Below are 19,925 nucleotides of genomic sequence, written 5' to 3' on the forward strand. Positions count from 1 at the left end.
TGATGTAAGAATAGAGGAGCATCCACACATCTTCTTCCGTAGTAACTGTGTACTATCTAACCATCACAGACACCTTTTTAATAACCCAAGCCCATGCCTGCATGTGGATCTGTTGATTTTTGTCCTTGCTCACTCAAAGGGGTTCTGATGGGTCAAAAATCTCACACTGTAAACACTTGAGCATAGGACTAAATACGATGTTTCGTGGCTCACCCTGCTAGTGGCATGTGTGCAGAATTTGTAGGCATTCCTGGGGCTTTTTCAGGGGCTTGGGGCCAGGTGTGGAGCAGACAGGGAGTGTCTACAGCCATGGATGAGCACACAGCGTTTGTTCAAAGCTGTTCTGCAGCATGTTAACGAAGTCCAGCTTGGCTTGATCTGACTGACGGCACCTGTAATCTAGTCTGGCTCTCCTCACACGCACCTCGCTCTGCTTTCCCTTTAGTGATGTGCCAGTGCCCCAGGTGCCTAAACACGACTGCCATGTGAGCTGATGCATCCCACAGCCTCCTTCAAACACGGGCCCTTGTGATAACTCCGGGCAGCTCGGCTGTCAGGGCCTAGGCCTCAGGAAATGGGGTAGCAATTATCTTGTTCAGCTTCATGTAGCAGGTTTCTTAGTGCTGCAGTGATCTTACTGTGAGCAAATCCCCCCGGGCTCCCTTTGCAGTCAGGGGAGAGGAACACGCGCTGCCTGGGCGCGGCTCATCTGGCCTGTTTTAGGTGCCAAAACTGGGATGAGTTGAATCATGCCCTCAACTCCATTGGCCCCTGGGATGAGAGCCCAGGGTAACCATCTGATGGGGAGATATCTACGTTGTAGACATCTCTGTTCAGCCAACAGTTTCCACCCACTGCATCTCATCTGCTGCTGTGACTGTTATTGGGGCATGTGGAGACATAACTGAACTGGGATTGAACTGGTTATCTTCGGCTGCTAGCAGGGGACTGCTGATCAGGGCTCTGGTGTTGGGAATCCCAACCTTCATTTCTCCCTTTTTTCCCCAAATCTGGTCGATACATCAGTGATTATCTCATGGTGAACTCCATGGTGCCAGTACCCAACCTGGCTCGACTACATCCTACAGACAGAAGCTGTAATGTAGGCACTCAGACTTTAAACAGTGAAGGGAGATGTAACATTTAAACAGTCTTTACCTAATATTTCAACTATTTCTTATGTTTGCTGCCTCCTTGATTAAAGTAGTAACTCTTTGAATGTCCTCATAGGCCACTGTGTGACTGTGTCATTGAGTCCAGATCCTAGATAAGCGTGCCTTGTGTCAGGGATGATTTGGGAGTGTTTCCATACAATAGGGAAGAAACTCTACTAGAGATGAATACTTTCTAAAAGGTGTCTTGGAACAGAAGGTCTGTTACTGTTAGTGGTGTAGCCATGGATTTATGGACCACCAGTTGTGATAAACTGAGAATTTTTTTCCTTCCCCTACATTTTTTTTTTTTTTCAGTCTCTGAGATCCATCATCGTAGTATGAGATAGATACATGGACTACAAAAAAAGGGAATTTACTGTGCTGTCTATCTTGCTCTGCTGTTCAATGGATTGACACAGCAAGGGCAAAGTGTAGGGTTTACATCAACATAACATCTTCTCCCTTTTGTTCCAGGGCAACAGCTTTCAGAGCTTTGATCTGAAGCTTGTGTGGGTAGATGAAAACAGCAGGGAGAAATCAGCTCCAGGACTGTAAGTAAAAAATCTCCTCTTGGAGGTGTGGGGGGAAGTTTTCAACTTAATTACTTGATTGTGGAACTGAGATAATGGTTCAAAACTGTGTCTCAGTTCCTTTCTCCCTAGTGGTGTTGGTTCTGGGCTACGGGCAATTGATTGCAGCACTTCTCAGATGGGATCACAGCAGCTTCGACTTTCATTGCTTGTGTTTGATGGCATTTTGAAATCAGTTAGTAATAAAATGATTTGGGTAGCAGACCTAGAGAACAAAGATGACTTGATAGTTGAGTCCCGCTCCAGAAGGAAAAAATTGGCTGTCAAACTGGCATTAGCTTCTTGGGGAAAAAAAAAAAAAAAAAAAAAAAAAAAGCTTCTGTTTGACTGAGAAACACATTTTTCAGAGTCTCTGCAATGTCTTTTGCTTCACAGGTATGGACTCCGCATTATAACCCCAGAAGAAACATTCTTTCTCTCTGCCAAAGACCCACAGATGAAGGTTAGCAGCGGTCAGGGCCTTTCTGTTTCACCTAGAAGTATCATGTGAAGAGCCTTGAAATAGGGAAATGGCATAGAGGGGATGACAGCTCCATAGTGGGAGCAACATGTTGACTACTGAGTGGAAGCTGACATATCTGTAAGCATCAGGATTTATGCTTCCTGACCCGAAGACAGATTAGTGGGGTCTGCAGCTGCTTAAATGCAGCTGAAACCTTTTTTTGTGTGTGACCTTTGCCATTTTTTGATTATTTTAAGCAGGATAATAAGTAGCATGTCCTTTTCTCCATGGAGCCAATACCTCATCAAGGTGGCTCAGATACTGGGTAGTAGGTGGAAGAGGATGGGGTGCTGGAAGTGGAGCTGGGAACAGAACAGGACAGGTGGGCCATAACTCACCAGCTCAGCCAGCTGAACGTCACAGAATTAGTGGGAGCCCCATGGCTGCTTCTGCTTCTCCTGAACTATCTCTTGCTGTGAACCATTTGGCTTTCTTCGCTTGTTCCTTCAGCGCTCCTCTTCCTCTCTTCCCAGGCTGTTTGGCAGTGGAAGCTGAACCAAGCCATCCGCCAGGCTTTGAATGGGAAGCGAGATTTCCCTTTGTGGGGTAAGACAGGAGAAGGCACCGAGCCCCCGTCCTGCCGCTTCTTCACCTACGTCTTCAGGCTGGAGAGCAAGTTCAAAAGCGCATCCTATGAGGGCGAGTGGCACTGGGGAAAGCCTCATGGCAAGTAAGGAAACTTTTTTTCCCCTTTCCTGAGCACGAATATGCAAGGATGGCCTGATGTCTTGACATAGTGCTGCTTGTATCCAGTGGATGCACCAGTGGATATATAGATGGCTGTGGACATGGGTGGGTGCGTCCCATGCCAAGGATCTGGACCACAGACTGGGGGCTGGTGACCTCCTGGGATGTGCTGGCTTCTCTGGTTCCTGCCTCGCTTGTTTCCACAGGGAAATCTGGTGTTGAGGACAGATTTGGGGGCATCTGGGACATATTTGCTTGCTTTCAGAGCTTGGTCAAAGTATGAGTCCTGCCACGTGATCTACATCTTGCAGATATCTTGCTAATGATACTGGTTAACGTAGTAAATTGTAGAGGCTGCCCCTAATGTGGCAGTGATCACATTGGAGGCGCTTCACTGAATTATGCCTGTAATTAAGGCTCAGACTTGAGCCAGTGCTTACTATCAGGATCTCAGCCTGAGGCATAAAATCTTACTATTGTGATAAGGAAAATAAATAAAATAAAACAAAAAACTCTGCATGTGAGAAGTGAAGCATTTTCTCTGATGCTATCAAAATGTATTTTAACATCTGAACAATTATCGGAGTTTTTTTTTAATTCATTAAATACAAAAGATGCTTAAATGCATTTCTTGGGAACATGAGAACTGTTCGCTAAACCCAACCCAAGTTTAAGAATTAGCTATGCCAAAGGGGAACAATTTATAAAAGAAAAGTTAAATGGTCCCAATCAAAATCTATTTGACAAAGGACACAGCCTATGTTTTTGTGAAGAAAACTCAAATATGACCAACCTCCTCAGACAAAAAGGTTGCTATGGGATTTTTATACTTTCTGAGTTTTATACAGCTTTTATACATGGTTTGTTTCTATTGAAGCAAAAAGGGTTTAAAGACTTGGTTTGAAAGAGCCTAAAAATAATCAGAATATCCAGAAACAAAAGCTTGATCCTGAATCTTTTGTGGAAGAGCTTGTGCCTTGCATCAGACCAGCATTAAATAGGTGTTTGGAGTAGGGCTATGCTTGAGGCAGTCCCTCACATCATCCCCACCTTCCCCAGCACTGTTATCCCAATGAAATTAGAAAATGAGATTAGAAAACCACTCTGTGCAGACACAGAGGGACAAGCACTGCTTGTTGCTCTTTGCCTCCTCCTATCTTTGGGTTGGAAGAAATGTGATGAAGAAGTAACCTCCGTTGCTTCAGATTAAGTGACTTGACTGAGGCATCCCAAGAAACTCATGGCAGTACTAAGTGACTTGTGGCGCTTCTAATACCTGGGCTTTCAGTTGCTTGCTGTCATTCCCACCACTGAAACTGCTCTCCTATATGACTTGATACTAATACAGGGTTACAGAAGAGCAAAGCTGGCCATGATGGCTTGTCCACCTCTTTGCCTTTTTGTCCCAGTACTCCTGATGCCTCAAAGTGGAGGAAAGAAACAGTCCTGCTTGAACCACCCCCATGGCTGGAGCTGGCGTTATGTTTGTTTTGCTCTCTTTTGCTTCCATTCAAACTAACAAAGCAAAAGGAGATGTATTTTAAATCCACTTAATTGGATCTGACCACTTCCCTGTATCTTAAAACCCAAAAAAGAGTCTGTCACGTGTAGGTGTTAAAAACAACCTTGGTGAAAGTCAAGACAACATGTTGGGGTTTTGGTACCGCACCAACTTGCACTGTCTTTGGCTGAGGACATGTAGGGAACTGGCTGTGTCTGGGCTGTTGCAAGAGTTAAAACAGTGAGTGGGTGTGGGTGGAGTGGGAGAGGAAGGGGGAGGAAATTCATTCACAGCTGGGCATGGTTGTGCAATAATTTGACCATTGCATTGCATCGACAGTTCCAGTCTCATTGTTGCGTTGTTACCTTGTGTAATCATTTCTACAAGCCCAGCACAAAACAGATGGAAAGATACAATCCCTCTAGGCCAGCACTCATCTCTTTTTGTTTTCATAGTGCCTGGTAGAATGAATGAATGAATTTCTGGGCTGTGGTGTCATTAACTTGTCTACAGGGATGTGCCGTGCTGGAACGTCAGCTGGCTTAATCATGTGCTATGCTTCAATTAAAAAAGAATCATATGCGCTGTCATAAATGAATGACCCAGCAACTCTACAAAATGATTTTGAGATAAAAGAATTTGGAAGAAGATTCTTCCAGCTCATTCCAGGACATGAAAACCTTATGGTGTCAAAACCCTTCAATGCAATCCAATATCCCAGAGGTGCCTGGAGAACTCTCTCTCCCTGTCCCCTGAGGAAACGTTCTGATGTTAGCAGTCTCTAGGCTATTGATAACTTCTGTTGCAATTGTGTACATTGCTGGTGATCTTATTTGTGTAACTGTCCCTTCAAATTGCAGGGGCACAGTGAAGTGGCGTGATGGACGCAACCACGTTGGAGATTTCAAAGAAGGCTTGGAGCATGGGTAAGTCTTAAACAAAAATCCCAAAGCATTTTTTACTTTCAAAGTAAGCTAAGAAATAGTTCCTTTTAGAGGTACAGAAAAGCTGCTTGTCTTGCACAGGGGCTCTATTTACTGCTAGAGCCCAATTTATCTGACCTATTCTGGACCCCTGCATTAGGCTCAGTGAGTTGTAACTCAGTGAGTGGATTGCCAGTGACTACAAAAAAGGGAGAGCATGCAGATGACCTGTTCAGATGGAGACATGTCCATTTGGCTGGATGAGTCTCACCTTTGATCTCTAAATCTAGGTGAATTCATTCACAAAAAATACCTTGAAAAATAATTTTTTGATATCTTTTAAAAATCTCAAATCAGATTTTTTCGGAGGGAAAGAGACCATACTATGAAATTCAAACATTATTTTTCTAAAACTTTTTGAAAATAAGACTTTTAGACTTCGTATTTCTAAATGAGTTCCAGAATAAGCTAGATTTTAAAGGGATAAAGTGTCTCAAATACTTAGCGTTGGGGTTAAGAAAACAGTTCATTAATGTCAGAGGTAGAACTGGCCCCAGCCATGTAAATCACTTTGGCAGGTCCTTAGTTTTTAAATTTCATCCAATACAACTGAGTCACATTGTTGTGCTGACCTCCACCATGTGCACCCTGTAGGTTTGGAATATGCCTTGTCCCTCGCCGATCTGAAGACCGGTATGACTGCTATAAATGCCACTGGTACGAGGGCAAGATGAGAGGCTATGGAATCTGTGAGTAAGTAAAACGCAAAGATGGACTCTGGTTAAAGATGGTTATAGCTTTCCAACCAGCTATAACCGTTGTAACTACCTCTGTGCCCTATCGGTGAGGATGTTGTTGGGTATTTGTGCTTGTGTTTGAGAGCAGAGAGTGCATGGTGTGCCATCAGCCCTGGACAGGCTTGGAGGAGCATGTAGCGTGCTCTCTCAGCTGGCCATGCTGTCTGAACTAAACCTTACGTAGAGTAGGTTCCTTAATGGTGGATGGGATTGTTGGTCTGGGAGTCATAACCGTTTTCCTGAACTGCTGAAGTGGACTGCTTCCCCCAGTTTGCTTCTCTTGCTCACTCAAATTCTGAGCTTAAACCCAGAGCTTAATTTGGGAAGTGAAGTGCCAGATGCTTCTGGGAACAGTCGTTTGCACAACTGTGTCTCAAAGCGGTGCTCTGGGGATTTGGATGGTGCCTTGTCTGTAAAGCACCCTATTGTGGGCATATGGCAGTGTCCCAGCCTTACCTTCCATCTCCCTTCAATTTAGAAGGCCAGAAACAGCAGCAGAAGGGGTGGGAAAAGAAAGGTGAAGGCAGATCTGTCTTCCTTCTTGATCTGATCTACTCCCACCCTGGATTAACCTGATGTCACTGGGATCTGGTTGGCAAGAGGTCAAGCACTGAGTAGCCTCTCAGAGGACAACTGGAAACCCTAAGTGTTGTGTGCTCAGATAATGTTGAAAGCTATCTGTGAAGCGATTAGCTTGCATGATGTATGTTCCTAATAGTGGACAACTAGAGGCTCCAGAGATAACAGCCAAGCGAGTGTAATATTTGGCAGGCAGATGTGCCCAATGTACTCAGTTTCCTGGCTTGCTGCTTCAATAGAAGCTATCAAATTGGCACAGTCTTGGATTCTGTTTGTATCTCTCCCTGCAGGTATGGGAACGATATGGTCTACAAAGGCTACTTCAAAGACAACGTGCGTCAAGGGTTTGGGATACTGGAGAACCACTCAGCTGAGCATCCATTTAAATACACAGGACAGTGGGAAAATGACAAGAAGAATGGATATGGAGTCTGGGAAGACAAAGACAGGTAAAGGTGGTATGGATCAGTGATGGCTTTAGGTGCCTGAGAGTTTTCCGCCTCTATTGGCACAGGGAAAGCCTTATGTTCTGACAGGGGGAATTGGGAAGGAGGAACGTGTTCAGCGTCTGCTATAAGGCCTGAACTCCTGGGGAATTGCAGAGTTGAGTTAGTGCAGTAAATCTGACTTTTATGCTGTGTGGGAACACTATATCAGGTAAACCTAGCCTCAGTAGGTGATACATCAGATTGACTAAAATGTAGTGAAATAGAGAAAAAAAAATGTTTTCTATTGCATTCTAGAGGGGAGAGATACATAGGTACATGGCTCGATGATCACAAACATGGACAAGGCATTGTAGTCACCCAGTCAGGTGTCTGCTATCAAAGGACATTTCATGCTGACAAAATGGTGGTAAGTATCCATTTTCAGTGGACTCTAGGTGTTGGTGGGACATGGAATTCCCCCATCAAGGACAAGATTAAGATTTTCCTTTATAATTAATCTCTGAGGGAAAATAGACGGCAAGAAAAACTTAAGCATTAATATTTTACCACAATAACATTTTTGAAGAACAAAGCCTAGATGAAATCTTCTATTTATTATCACCTTCACGAGGTACAGGTAGGAACTATGTGGGAGACTCTCTTCTCCTTGCTCATGCTAAGACACTTTGTAAGCTTTGCTCTTCAACTGACCATCAGGTCACAAGTATAGAACAGAACTCATGCGAAGTGCTGTGCTAGTATATGCAATGCTATGTCTGTCTTGGATATCATCAAGTCTTTACCTTGCCAATGTGAGCTTACCTATGCTCAGCTGTCTTTCCAGTTCATTGAAAATTTAGACATTGGTGTAGAAAGCAAAAGGGACTGGCATAGGACAGCTGGCTTGGAAATAAAAGCATCTCTTCTCATGAAAAATACGCACTTAAAAAAACAAACAACCCCCTCCCCTCACACCGAATTAGGACAAAATGTTTAGCATGGAAACTCTGTTGGAAGGGCTCTCCATAACAGTTCCATCTGCAGGGAACCAAAATAAAGCTGTCTTTTGGTCTGCCAGCTGCCAAAGGCTCCTTTAACTTCACAAGGCTTCCGGGTGGGAGCAATCGCTTCAGTTTTCCTAGTGGAAAATCGGTATGGCCAAGAAGCTTCCCATGGAAACCTTTTATTTTTGCCAAAAATGGCACTTTCCATCAAGAAAACCATTCCAGCGGAAAATGTGTTACAACTCTAAAAGTGACCACATTTTCTGGCTGGTATGGGTATGTATAAACTGTTGGGCTCAAACCATGGGCCAAGCCCCAGTGAGAAGAATCTTACCCCACTGGCGTAAATTATTCTGTGTCTGTTCTGCATTTTGGTGCTCTTCCTCTGAAATGTGTGCTACTGTAAGCGGCCTTGGGAGTTGGCAGGTAATGGAAAGAGTCATTTCATGAGTGCTTAGGAACAGCTCATTAAAGCCCCATTGACTGCAAAGCAAGGGACAAATCTAATTCTCCACAGCAGCTGTCTTCCTCTTTTCTCTTACAAAGAATGACACAATTGGCTACAGTCACCAGGAAGTCGTAGGGTCAGGAGGGCCATGAATTTGATCCATATCACAATTCTTGGTGACCACTCGTAGAGTAGGAAGCTGCCATTTCTTCCTTATTCTAAGGAAATAAATGTAGTATTACTGTCACTTAAAACCACCTGACTACCCTGTACATCTCCTCCATGCTGGGATGCCTAATGGGCTGTCTCTAGAACACCTCCTTGCTTTCCTCTTGGGCGTTGCAGATCATATGTTGAGCTTTCATAAAGGGTTTCAGAACCTGCAGCCCATAAATAGTCTGAGCCATTGGCTGTTTCTAGATGAACTGGAGTAGGGAGGGAGTTAGTGTCATGAACTCATTGCTTGTGCTTTTCACATGAAGGGTTCTGGGATTCTGCTCTTGGAAGATGACTCAGTCTATGAAGGGAACTTCACAGAAGACCTAACCTTTGTTGGAAAGGTGAGCATTTAGTTCATCTCTCCCATTCCATATGGTTGCTTGCTTTCTAGAAGGCGAATAGATTCTTCAAAGTTTCATACCCCCTCCCTCCAAAAAATAACGTTTTCTTGTTATTCCATTCCCCCTCTTGTTATCTTTTTCATTTACAGAAGGGAGGCTGCAGCTAAGAGATTTCAAGAGGCAGGGGGATGGAGGCTTTAGTTGTTTTGTTTTTTCTTTTTATACAAGGCTTTTTTGTTGTTGTTGTTTGGTTGGTTTTTTTTTGTCGTTGCTGTTGTTTGCGGGAGATTTTTGGCTGCACTTCACAGCTGCAGTTAGGATGTTCCTGTATTCTTAGAACAAATGTTTTTGCCTTTGTAGTGGTTTGGGAGCACAGGAAATGATGCTTGAAGCAAACAGAGTTGCAGTACCAGTGCTCTGCTAGCATAACCCAGATGTTAACATAGCTGAGGGATCTTGGAAGCTTAATTTTACAATCTGGCTACTGCACTGACATGTTTGTCATTTTTCAGTTGATCTTTAACTGAAATAGCTGGTTAAAGCGTTCATCAAGTGCCCCGTTGCAGGGAAAACTAGTCCTCTGGCTTGTTGCAGAAACGCATGGCAAGTCTGACGGGAAGTGTGTGGTCAAATCAGACTGAGCTGATGTCAAAATAGATACTTGGTGAGGGTAGCAATTGCAACTTAGCCCCGTCATTTACTGACTTGTCATGGGAGGAAGTGCTTGTGTCATAATCTTCTTCAGCCAGAGGTGTTAGGGTGAAGTTGCAGAGACTGCTCCTAGTTTTAAGATGCAGCTCCCTCCAAAATTAATGTTTAGTTTGGTGGTTAGTTTAGAAAAATCTGCTCATTATCTCAAGACAGAATGCCTCCTGCTATGAGCAGTAAGGATTTCAGTCTTGCGTTGGAAGCCAGATTAATTACGATATTGTTTAACTTTGGATTTGGTTTAATTAAAACCTTTTAAGTTTGAATCAAGCTACTGCCTGTCTTCTCCTGTATTTTCCCCAGAGAGTTTAAGGTTTTTCTTGGTAGCAGAAAACATTTTGAAAGCTTTTGTGGTGAATATCATATGTTTCCCTCTACCCCTGAGGCCAAACTTGTTTGTGGTTTTAACAAGTAGAGGAAAAATAGAGGAGAAATTGCAATTTCATGTGTTTTAAGCCAGAAAAAATTTATAACTTAAAAAAAGATACTGTCTACTTGTAAAATATAATGCAAGAGTCTTACTCAGTGATGTCTTCACCCTCCAAAATTCTACATGTCATTCGACAGCAGAGATGTATTGTCTCCAGCGATCACTACCTTAATGACACTATTGTTTTGGGTGCTGAAAATGTGCACCTCAGTGCTGAAAGTTGTTCTTAGTCACCGTTTCAGGAGCTGGCTCTGTTGAAAAGAGAATTTGAGCTCTCGGTCCAGCTTGTTTCCTCTTGCTAATGAGATCTTGGCAGAATAACCCCGTATTTCTGTTGCAGGGAAAGCTGTCATTTGCCAATGGTTTCATCCTGGAGGGAACCTTTACTAACAAATCAGGGCAAGGCCTGCAGACCCAAGGCATCCTGAATACATCGAACGAACAGCCGGATGAGAGGATAACCAAAACGTGAGCAAAACCAGCTGACTTCTTGGGTTGTGATTTGTGTTTTGACGATACCTGGAAGAGTACTGGACCAGTCTTCAGGGATGAAGGCAGTCCTTGCCTGAAAGAGCTGGTCTGAAAACTGGTGTTTATACAGGGAGAGAAGGAAGAAAGGAGAGTACATCTTGTCATTTAATCTTAATGTCTGGTGGGAAGCAGAAACCAGATGTTCTTCTCCAGTCCTTCCACTGGCCATCCAGATTTGCTCCCATTCTCAAGCTGGAGAGAGTTTTGGAAGCTGAATGTTTGGAGTGATTTGTTCATGTGTGTGCACGTACCTTTCTGTGTATACAGACAGGTCTGAAGCTACACAGGCAAGGCTGGGTTGCTAAAATATATCACTTGCTCCTTTCCTGACCCTCTGTGCTACTATCCAAAATATTACTAACTGATATTTTAGAGAGAGGAAAGCTACCAAAAATCGAGGAGCGAAGCACAGCATGTGAAGCTTTGAAGGGTTTGGGTTGGGTTGTGCTCTATGGGGTGAGAGCCAAGTGTGGAGCCAGGATCAGAGCTTCAGCAGGCAGTGGTGCCAGTGAAGGGCAGGAGCAATTGAGCTGAAACTGTTGGGCCACATGCTTCAGAATAGACTCTTATCCTTAGGCTGAGCCCCACAGAGGGATGCTCTGGCTGCCAGCCCGGAGGGCCTGGGTTCAAGCATTTAACCTAAATGAAGGAGTCTCTGTGGGAAAAAGAGCTGCCTGTCCTCTGAGGTTAATTCCTCTTGCAAAATCCAGTTCAATTTCTTCCTCTTTTCTCCTCAAAGCACTTCCAGTCCATCAGAGTTCTTATGTTGCAGAAACAGCTCCTATTTCCTGTGCTTTTCAGACATCAATAGCTACTGGTGGTGGTCGCTCAAATGTCTCCTTGCTATCTGTCTTTTCTGTAGGCTTTCAGTTGAATTACATAGTCTCTCTATCTTCAGAAATATCCATAAGTGGAGCAGAAAACCTGTGATCAATTCATCAGTAAAGTTCTAGATTATTGGCGTTCCATGCAGCAGGAATTAGTTTTTCTTGACCCAGAGTATGTCATTGCCAGGCAAATAGACTCAAGTTGCTTTTTCTGACTCACCAGTTAGGCACTGCTGACTTCTCTGCTCCCATAGTTCTTATGTTGATATCTGATTCTGGAGAACCTCCCGTGTTTGAAGGTGAAGTCTGAAATATGCAAGGGGGGTTGCAGAGAAGCCTAACGCCATGTCTTGTTGTGCAGTCAGCTGGGCCTCAAAGAATTCCCAGTAGAGAAGAGGTGGAAGGGAATCTACGACCAGTTCCTGGAGTTCATCCATTCCGGCTGCAAAGAAGAAACAGAAGAGTCTTTTACAGGGTTCCACATACAAACAAGCAAAGAGCTGCGGAAATCTCAGGAGTACCTCTTCTGCCACAGGTAGGAATATAATGTGCTTTTGCGGCAACTGAGGAGCCCATCTTTGTAGAGAGGAGAGCGGTTTACATTTGAGACTGCCTTACATTGAAGCTATAAACCCAAGCATTATTACCCCATTATTCCCGTCCATGACGCTCTGCCTTTCTTGGAGGAGGATGACTTTTAAGTCTGTATGTAATATTGTGCTGTTGAGGCTGATTCCTATATATATATATATGTGTGTGTGTGTGTATATATATATATATATATGTGTGTATATATATATATATATATATATATATACACACTTATATATACACACACACACACATATAGGTGGGATTCACTTGATTAAACATAGGCATCTGCATGTGGGCCAGTCGATACTGGCTCCTCTGCTAGTTAAAGCAGACCTACCTGATATCGTCAGCAGATTCAGGCTGAACTCATTTTCTTTGAAGAAAATGTCTCAAAAATATCAGATGAACGTGTGCAGGATGCAACTCAGGCTGGCTGTGAGGGGACCTGAAGGTGATGAGTTTTAGGTGACCGCAGCTGCTACAAGTAGGTGGGGCATTTCCATTGAAAAGGGTAGAGTAGAATTCTTTTGTTCAAATAGTCTCATTGCCCCCTTGGTATCCACCTGCAAGACCAACTGGGATTTATCCCAAAGCTTTCCTACATGGTTTTTCCTTCTCACCTCTTAATTTTCCAGGGGGACTGAGGATGTTTCCTGGAAAATAGAAGATATTCTTGAAGAGCTTGTCCACCACCAGGAACTGGAGTCACTACAGCGTTATTTAGAGAAGGTAAGGTTTAAAACCCTAATGATCTATGTCTGTCCATCAGATGTGAACAAAGGCCACAGCAACTTGCTTTCTGTTAGCACGTACAATACAGCCAGTGACTTCAAGAGTCTTGTCTAAAATGTGTGAATACCTTTGTGAAGAGGAGGGCTTTCTTGCATGCCTTGTGGATATTTTATGTACAGCTATACAGGCCAGGAAAGTGCTGATAATGCTTTACTCGGTTCTCAAGCTGTGTCAGGGAATAACCAGCTGCTGGAAATGATTAATCAACTTCCATGCACTCAAAGTTGTTTTGCACTCAGACAGCCTTACCCTGAAGCACCCTTTGCTCTCTCTTGCTTATCACAGCAAAGATCATCAGAGCAGCAAGTTCTACTAAGCACATTTCTTTCTGATAATGGGAGGAGAATGGGCTCTTGGCAGTTAAAATAGACCAAAATTATAGGTGATTACCTCTAGGCTTGTTCTCCTCTGCTGACAGGAGAAGGCTGGATTGCCTTTAAGTGTTCTCCTCTGCTCGTGGCAAAGGTGGACTTGTAAAACTTAATTTTCCTCTATCATGCAGGCGTTGAAGTCTTCTCTGCACCCACTAGGAAAGCTGCTGAAGGCCTTGACAATAGCTTTTCAGGCAACATATTCTGGGATTGGGGCCAACAGACACTTGCTGACTATGGCACAAGAGGAAGTCAAGTACTATGCAAAGAAAATATGGGAGTTTTACCAGTAAGTAAAGAACTCTGAGGCCTTTCCAGCAGACCGGTGAGATAATTCTTTCACGTCAATGCTGCTTTATTTCACATTGTTTTTTTTGGGAGACTTGATTCAAAACAGCGTTGGATAGAGGTATTTGTAATAACTAAGCTCTTATGGACATAGGAATTGTGTCACGTCCATTGTTCAGTACGTGACCCAAAGGACATGGCTTTAATGTGACTAAACCTCAGTGAGATACAGCAGCTCGGTGAGCTCTTACCCATGATATACTTCATTTATGCAAGCACAAATATGAGTGAGAAACCTCATTAAATAACAAGAGCAGCAAAGTATACCAAAGCATGCAACAATGGTGTTCAATATTGATTGCTGAATGAAAAAGAATTTAATCTTAGTATGCCTCAACTCAACAGGAGGTAACGTGCAGCATGATTACATTGCTAAGGCTGGGCTGGAGTGGGTAGTAACTCCAAACTGAGGTTGTTCAGCCAGGTGGTTGTGCCCATGGGTACGTAAGGACAGGATCAAAGGCATGACTGGGGTCCTGTTGCTGCTTGAATATCTGTTTAGCAGGAGATATAAGAAATGCCGCAGTAGGCAAAGGTGGGGAGCTCTGCCTCTAACTGCACTCGGGGAAGATATTGCCTTAAAATGAGGAGGCTGGATAAAAGCTTTGTTATCAGCCTTGTGTACTTGAGGAAGGCTGCCAGCCCTGCCATGAGTTCTCCCTCCTGGGGCAGTCTGAAAACACCAGCACAGCTGATGGGAATGAGTCAGATTTGATTCAGTTCATCTGCTGCATGTCTGTGTTGTGAAACAGGGTGAAGTGGAGGGATCTGAGCTGTGTTCATGAGCAGTACAACAGGGCTGCTAACCCGAGCATTGGTTTGTGTGAACCTTCACATGAGCTTCTGAGCTCGGTGCTTGGAAAGTTTGCTTCATGTCTCAAGACCTTTCAGGTGCAGCGTGGGGAGCTTAGCCAGCGTGTCTCTGGCTATGCTGATGATGCTAGACTAGATGAGATGCTTCTGTGCCAAAAACAGGCAACCTATCCTCAGCCCTTTTTTGGCATTGGGCTGTCTGGCTTGGAAATATCAAGACAAACCCAAGCTAAGTAGAGCATCCTCGACTGTTCGTAGATGGATTAAAGAATTGGCTGGCGCGACATGTCCTGAAACCTCATGTTTCTTAAGTGAGAATACAAGGAGCTGGTGCTCAATGAAGACCACAGTTAGGATCTCTGGAATGATTGCCCTAGTTTTCAGAAGGTATACAGATATTTTGAAGCACTGATTCATTTCTGGCATCTGCTGCTGGTAATGGAGAATGCCCTCAAACTGTGAGGCTTGGTTTGCTGATAGAGAACAGCTCCTGGAGCCAGGGATCATTCTATAAAGCTCTTTTAATCAGAGGTTTCAATGTAGAACAATCCAGGTTGCCTACAATACAAAATATGCCTTCAGAGAAATAAAACAGTTCTGCTTCTCTTCTAGGGGTTTGCTCCATCTGGCACTGGAACAGAAAGGCCAAATGCCTGCAAAGTGTGTGGGTGGAGAGACAAGGTAGGTGTCACCGCTGGCTGTTTAACTTCAGGCTGCTGGAACCCAGAGGTGTTTTCTAAAATGCATTAAATGCTAAACTGATTGCATTTGTCCACTTGACTCAGGTTTACATCTCACACTTTTCTTTAAGAGTTCAAAGCTTTCAGTACTTTGGCTTGTAGGAGAGCAGCAGCTCCTCCTAATCATGTTCTGTAGCAGAATAAAGATGTGGGGAGTTGGAGGCATGTGGGAAGCATCCTTGTAAGATAACTCACACCAGCTACTGGGCTGGTTGTGTGCAAGATGGCAGAAGAGGAGAACAGGTCTCTTTGCAGCCTCAGGAGCCGCCTCTTATGTTGAGTCCTACATGGCTCTGTCTCATATCAAGATTATAGATTTCCCAACAGGACTCAACTGTGCTTATCTCTGCCATAGTGACCAGAAGGCATGCAGTGTGGTCCTGCCGTTGATCTTGCCCTGCTTCTACCCTGAGCTTTTCATGCTCTACATGCTCTATCACGAAAGAGAAGATGACCTCTACTGTCAAGGGATTGTGGACCTAAGTCTGTTTCCTGACATCAAGCTGCTAGAGTTTCTGGATGTACAGAAGTAAGTGACCTTTTTCATCTCTGGATATACTCCGATGATACCAGCTGGGAAGCTGGCAGCCAGGGAAAGTTCTGATGGCACGGAGGGGAGGAATTATACCATGTTGCTTCCTTGCTCCATCGTTAGCTGTAGCACTGAAGTCTTTCCTAGGCTGCTGGAGGAAGCCTAGCCTGCTGTTTCTAACTTGCCAAATAAATGGTTTCCTGCAACTTGGAAACAATAGGATATAGTTTATAAACGTGTCTCAGAAAGGGCTGTAGACCATCAAATGGTACCTGCTGTGTGGGCACACAGTCTCAAGACATGGGAAAGGCTCTGGATCCAGACATTTCCCTCACCCATTCCTTCAGTAAAATCCATCTTTGGAAGTGTTATGTGAAGACTAATGACTCAGACTCAAGAGGCATGTGAGGTTTTCTAAAACTGTGTCATCTGCTGCTCAATGGTTTCAGTGGTGTAGCAAGACACTCAGAATCCCAATGTGATTCAGTCTAGACCCAGTGAGAAGAATTGCATCTGAAAGTGTCAAAGCTCTCCACTGATTATTACAGGAGCATCTGTAGGTGAAATGAACCCTAATTTCAGGTCAATGACTGAGCTATTTTTTTTCTTCCTGTGGCCATGTAATGAGAGTAGAGAACTCAGCCTCGTGCACCACCGTGACTTCTGCATCACGTTGAGCGAGGAGATATGAACAGTGAAGACTGACTTAGGGTGGAGTTAAGACATGGACATCTGCCTTCTAAACCTTTTTTTTTTTTTTCTGTCATCTCCTTTCAGACACCTTTGGCCTCTGAAAGATCTCACCTTGACCACCAATCAGGTAAGAGCTAGCACCTCTGTCATGTCATTGGGGTGGTGCGGGGCTACGTGTTGGCCAACGATTGAGCTCCACCTGAGTGAGCCCAGGGGCCCTGCGCTGCACTCAGAAATCCTAAATGACATGTGATAGTTAGTTATGGTCTGTAACTACTGCATAGCAGTATTCCTGGGTGGGAATATTTGCTCTGCTCAGTGTCTTTTCAAAGACATCTAAGTTTGAACGCACTTGGATGTCTACAGTTCCACTCTCAGCAGTGTGGCACTGTCTACAAGAGCTTTATTTTGCCCTCGGTGGGCAGCAAATACGCTTGTTTTGTACCCAGCACTGAGGAGCTGTGGGGTGGCTCTTGGGGAGATGCTCCTCCAGAGGCACAGCTCTTTGTCTCCTTTTCAGAGGCGGTCCCTTATCAAAGACAAGTGTTTCCTGTCTGCCACGGAGTGTTTGCAGAAGCTGATGTAAGTCACCAGCCTTAACCTACTGACAGTCAGAGCTGATGGGGATTTTCCTTATTCTGGGAAGTGCCATAACTTCACACCCGTTTACAAAAGCATACGTGGTTCAGGCTGCAAGGTTGTTTAAAGAAAAACTATTTGTGACATTCGTTCAGCTGAAACTAAAATGTATCTTTTGTAGGAATTTTCTTTCCCTGCATAAGTGTCAAGACAATATCTAAAGTGTTTAAATGCAATCCTCCCCTGGAAAATATCTCCATTTAAATTTGCTGAGAAAATTTTCCTCCATAAAATCTGGCTTTGAAATGGAGTTTGCTCGTGATATGCCTAGAAAATTGGGCCTTGCTGTGTGACTGCCAGGTCATGATATAACCCATTGCTCTGGATGTGTAGATGGAGCTAGGTGAGGGATATCCAGGCAGTGTGGTGTCTCAAGATGTTAACGTTAGCAAAGTGGAGTTCAATCTAAGAAGCTCTCCTTGATTTATTGGCTTAGAGGATGTGGGAAGGGAGATAAAATGGTGCAGAGAAGTGTTGAGAGCTGCATCGGGGGAGTCCTCAGGCCCTTTTGTATACTAGCCTTGGTGAGAGCCTCCCTTGGGAAGCCACTGCGAGTGCTGTCTGGGGAAAGCAGCACAGGTGAGTGTCTTTGCAGGATGTGATGGGCAGGAAAACCAACTTTATAGACGTGACAACTGTATTATTCCCCTACGAGAACACTTCCTTGGTAGAGCTGACCAAAGTGATTTGTTCCATGCCGCTTAAATTTTATTTGAGGGACTGCAACTCGGGTTAGTCCTGCCTAAAATGAGAGGTTGGCATTATGGTGCTCAGGACCTGGGGAGGCTCAAGGTCCACCTGGACCTCATTACACCGTGGTGATGCCTCCTGTCACCACCTTGTAGACTCCTTTCTGGTGCAGCCATTTAAGATGGCTGACAGGCTTTTTGTGGTAGTGTGAAGGTCTGCTCTGAGTCTTTTATTTTTTAAGGGCCACTGCTTTATCCCTTAACCCATGTAGCAGAAGCATCTTTGACCCAGCTGTTTTCACACTGACAGCACCACAGTGGATCCCCGCGAAAAGCTTCTGATCCTCCAGAAGACATACGAGGAGATAGAGAGCACCGTGTCCCGGGTGGTGGAGACGGACTACAAGCTCCCCATGGACGACCTCTTGCCCCTGCTGATGTACGTTGTGTCGCGAGCTAAGTAAGTGGCACCTTTTCACTTCCCAATCCTATGGTCGTGTGCTACCTCAATCAGGAACGGATAGCCACATTTCCAGGCCCAATAGTTTTAATTAAAAACACAAGTGGTTGCGTTTTAATTTTTTTTTTCCTGAGCTGTATTTGGGTTCTTGTGTGCTATGGTCTGCCAGCTGTGGCCTGATGGTGTTGGCCATGATCTAATGTGGCTAGGGACTGGCTGAGTGTCCATCCAAGAAGGTGGTTCAGCGTTGTCATGAGAAATGCAGTCTGACTGGCATCCCAGATTATCATAGAAAATAGGAATATGTGGTCTTTGGAGGCCAATTGTTGATGTTTTCATGGGAATTATTTGCACACTGGGTTGAGAGAGATGTGAAGGAAAAATCAGAAGACAACAGGCTTTAAATCAGCTCGAGGGCAGTGCAGATGTGCAAGAAAGGTGTTGTGTTTGCCTTGCTGCCCTTCCTGCAGACGCTAGTCCTGTCTGGATCTTCTTCAAGAGGTTTGCAAGAGCCCCTGGAGGACTGGTGGATTACTTTGTGCTCTGTTTTGAGGGTGAAAAGCTTTCTGATTTCTCTCTGACTTACTCTGCCCTCATAAGCATTTAAGAAATCTCTTCAGTTTTCTGTTCTCAGTGGGGCACTGTGGTTCAGTTTGGAGACTAGGGAGGTCTTGAATATTGACCATCTGGTAATTGGACTTCTCCTGTATAGGAACGACTGTGAATGTAACATTTCTGCCAAAGAGGCTGTGCCTGTATTGCTCTCACTGAAACTGCAGGAACCTGTTTGCATCCAGTAGAATGAAATCATACTTTTTTTTCTGGCAAATTTTGAGTCAAAATCCTTGACTGACTTTCTGGATGTTCTTGGCATCCAACAAAAGGGTGAAATGTTTAAGTTTGGGGCTGAGTCTTGAAATCCAGAAGCTTAAAAATAAATAAAAAATGTTATCGCTATTTATTTTTTGCTACTGTTGCTGTATGATAGAGGTTTGTATTGCCAGGCAGCTTTCTTGTCTGCAGGTGATAGAGGAGTGGAATCAGAGAGGCTGAGCATCCTCACTGACATCCTGTCACGCAGGATGCTTCAAGGACTCAGCCTCCTGAAGTTGAAGGTGATGCACAGGGAATCAGCAATGGATTTCCAGACCTGTGCCTCCCTCTCTGCGTAATCTGATTTCAAACACCTGCCCAGAAACGGTGGTGCCCAGGGATTTGTCTCAGTTGTAGCTTTTTTTTCCCTAGAATCCAGCACCTGGGAGCTGAGATCCATCTGATCAGAGACCTGATGGACCCCACTAATCAAGGAGGACTGTATGACTTTCTGCTAACAGCACTGGAGGTAAGAAAATGTTTTTATCAGCGACTGTTACAAGAAGCTGTAGGAAAGCCTTTCTCGAATGGTAGAGATGCTGATGCATGCTCTCAACCCTCATACAATTTTAGAGGGCTGTTCACATGCCTAGCACAGGTTATTTTCCTTCTAGTCAAGAAAATACTTTTATCATTAACTTACAATGTGCAGATTTAATCTTTTATCTAGCCTAGGGTGGCAATGTACCTTCACCCTGTGTGGTGGAGACCC

General features: G+C 44.3%; 1 protein-coding gene across 8 annotated transcripts in view; it reads left to right on the top strand.

Annotated features, from left to right (window-relative positions):
* ALS2CL (ALS2 C-terminal like) overlaps window positions 1–19,925 on the top strand; it is a 61,280-nt gene that overhangs the window by 39,979 nt on the left and 1,376 nt on the right. For all 8 annotated transcript variants that reach the window (XM_040549649.1, XM_040549643.1, XM_040549650.1 and 5 more), the window contains exons 8-25: window positions 1,629–1,705; window positions 2,120–2,186; window positions 2,720–2,916; window positions 5,295–5,360; window positions 6,012–6,110; window positions 7,024–7,182; window positions 7,477–7,588; window positions 9,096–9,173; window positions 10,652–10,779; window positions 12,031–12,204; window positions 12,899–12,992; window positions 13,558–13,715; window positions 15,200–15,268; window positions 15,683–15,856; window positions 16,637–16,679; window positions 17,073–17,134; window positions 18,191–18,340; window positions 19,586–19,682. In XM_040549649.1, the coding sequence (XP_040405583.1) occupies window positions 1,629–1,705; window positions 2,120–2,186; window positions 2,720–2,916; window positions 5,295–5,360; window positions 6,012–6,110; window positions 7,024–7,182; window positions 7,477–7,588; window positions 9,096–9,173; window positions 10,652–10,779; window positions 12,031–12,204; window positions 12,899–12,992; window positions 13,558–13,715; window positions 15,200–15,268; window positions 15,683–15,856; window positions 16,637–16,679; window positions 17,073–17,134; window positions 18,191–18,340; window positions 19,586–19,682 (2,004 nt within the window). The remainder of the gene's footprint in view (window positions 1–1,628; window positions 1,706–2,119; window positions 2,187–2,719; window positions 2,917–5,294; window positions 5,361–6,011; window positions 6,111–7,023; window positions 7,183–7,476; window positions 7,589–9,095; window positions 9,174–10,651; window positions 10,780–12,030; window positions 12,205–12,898; window positions 12,993–13,557; window positions 13,716–15,199; window positions 15,269–15,682; window positions 15,857–16,636; window positions 16,680–17,072; window positions 17,135–18,190; window positions 18,341–19,585; window positions 19,683–19,925) is intronic.

Source organism: Cygnus olor, chromosome 2, assembly GCF_009769625.2.
Source record: "Cygnus olor isolate bCygOlo1 chromosome 2, bCygOlo1.pri.v2, whole genome shotgun sequence".
Classification (NCBI taxonomy): Eukaryota; Metazoa; Chordata; class Aves; order Anseriformes; family Anatidae; genus Cygnus; species Cygnus olor.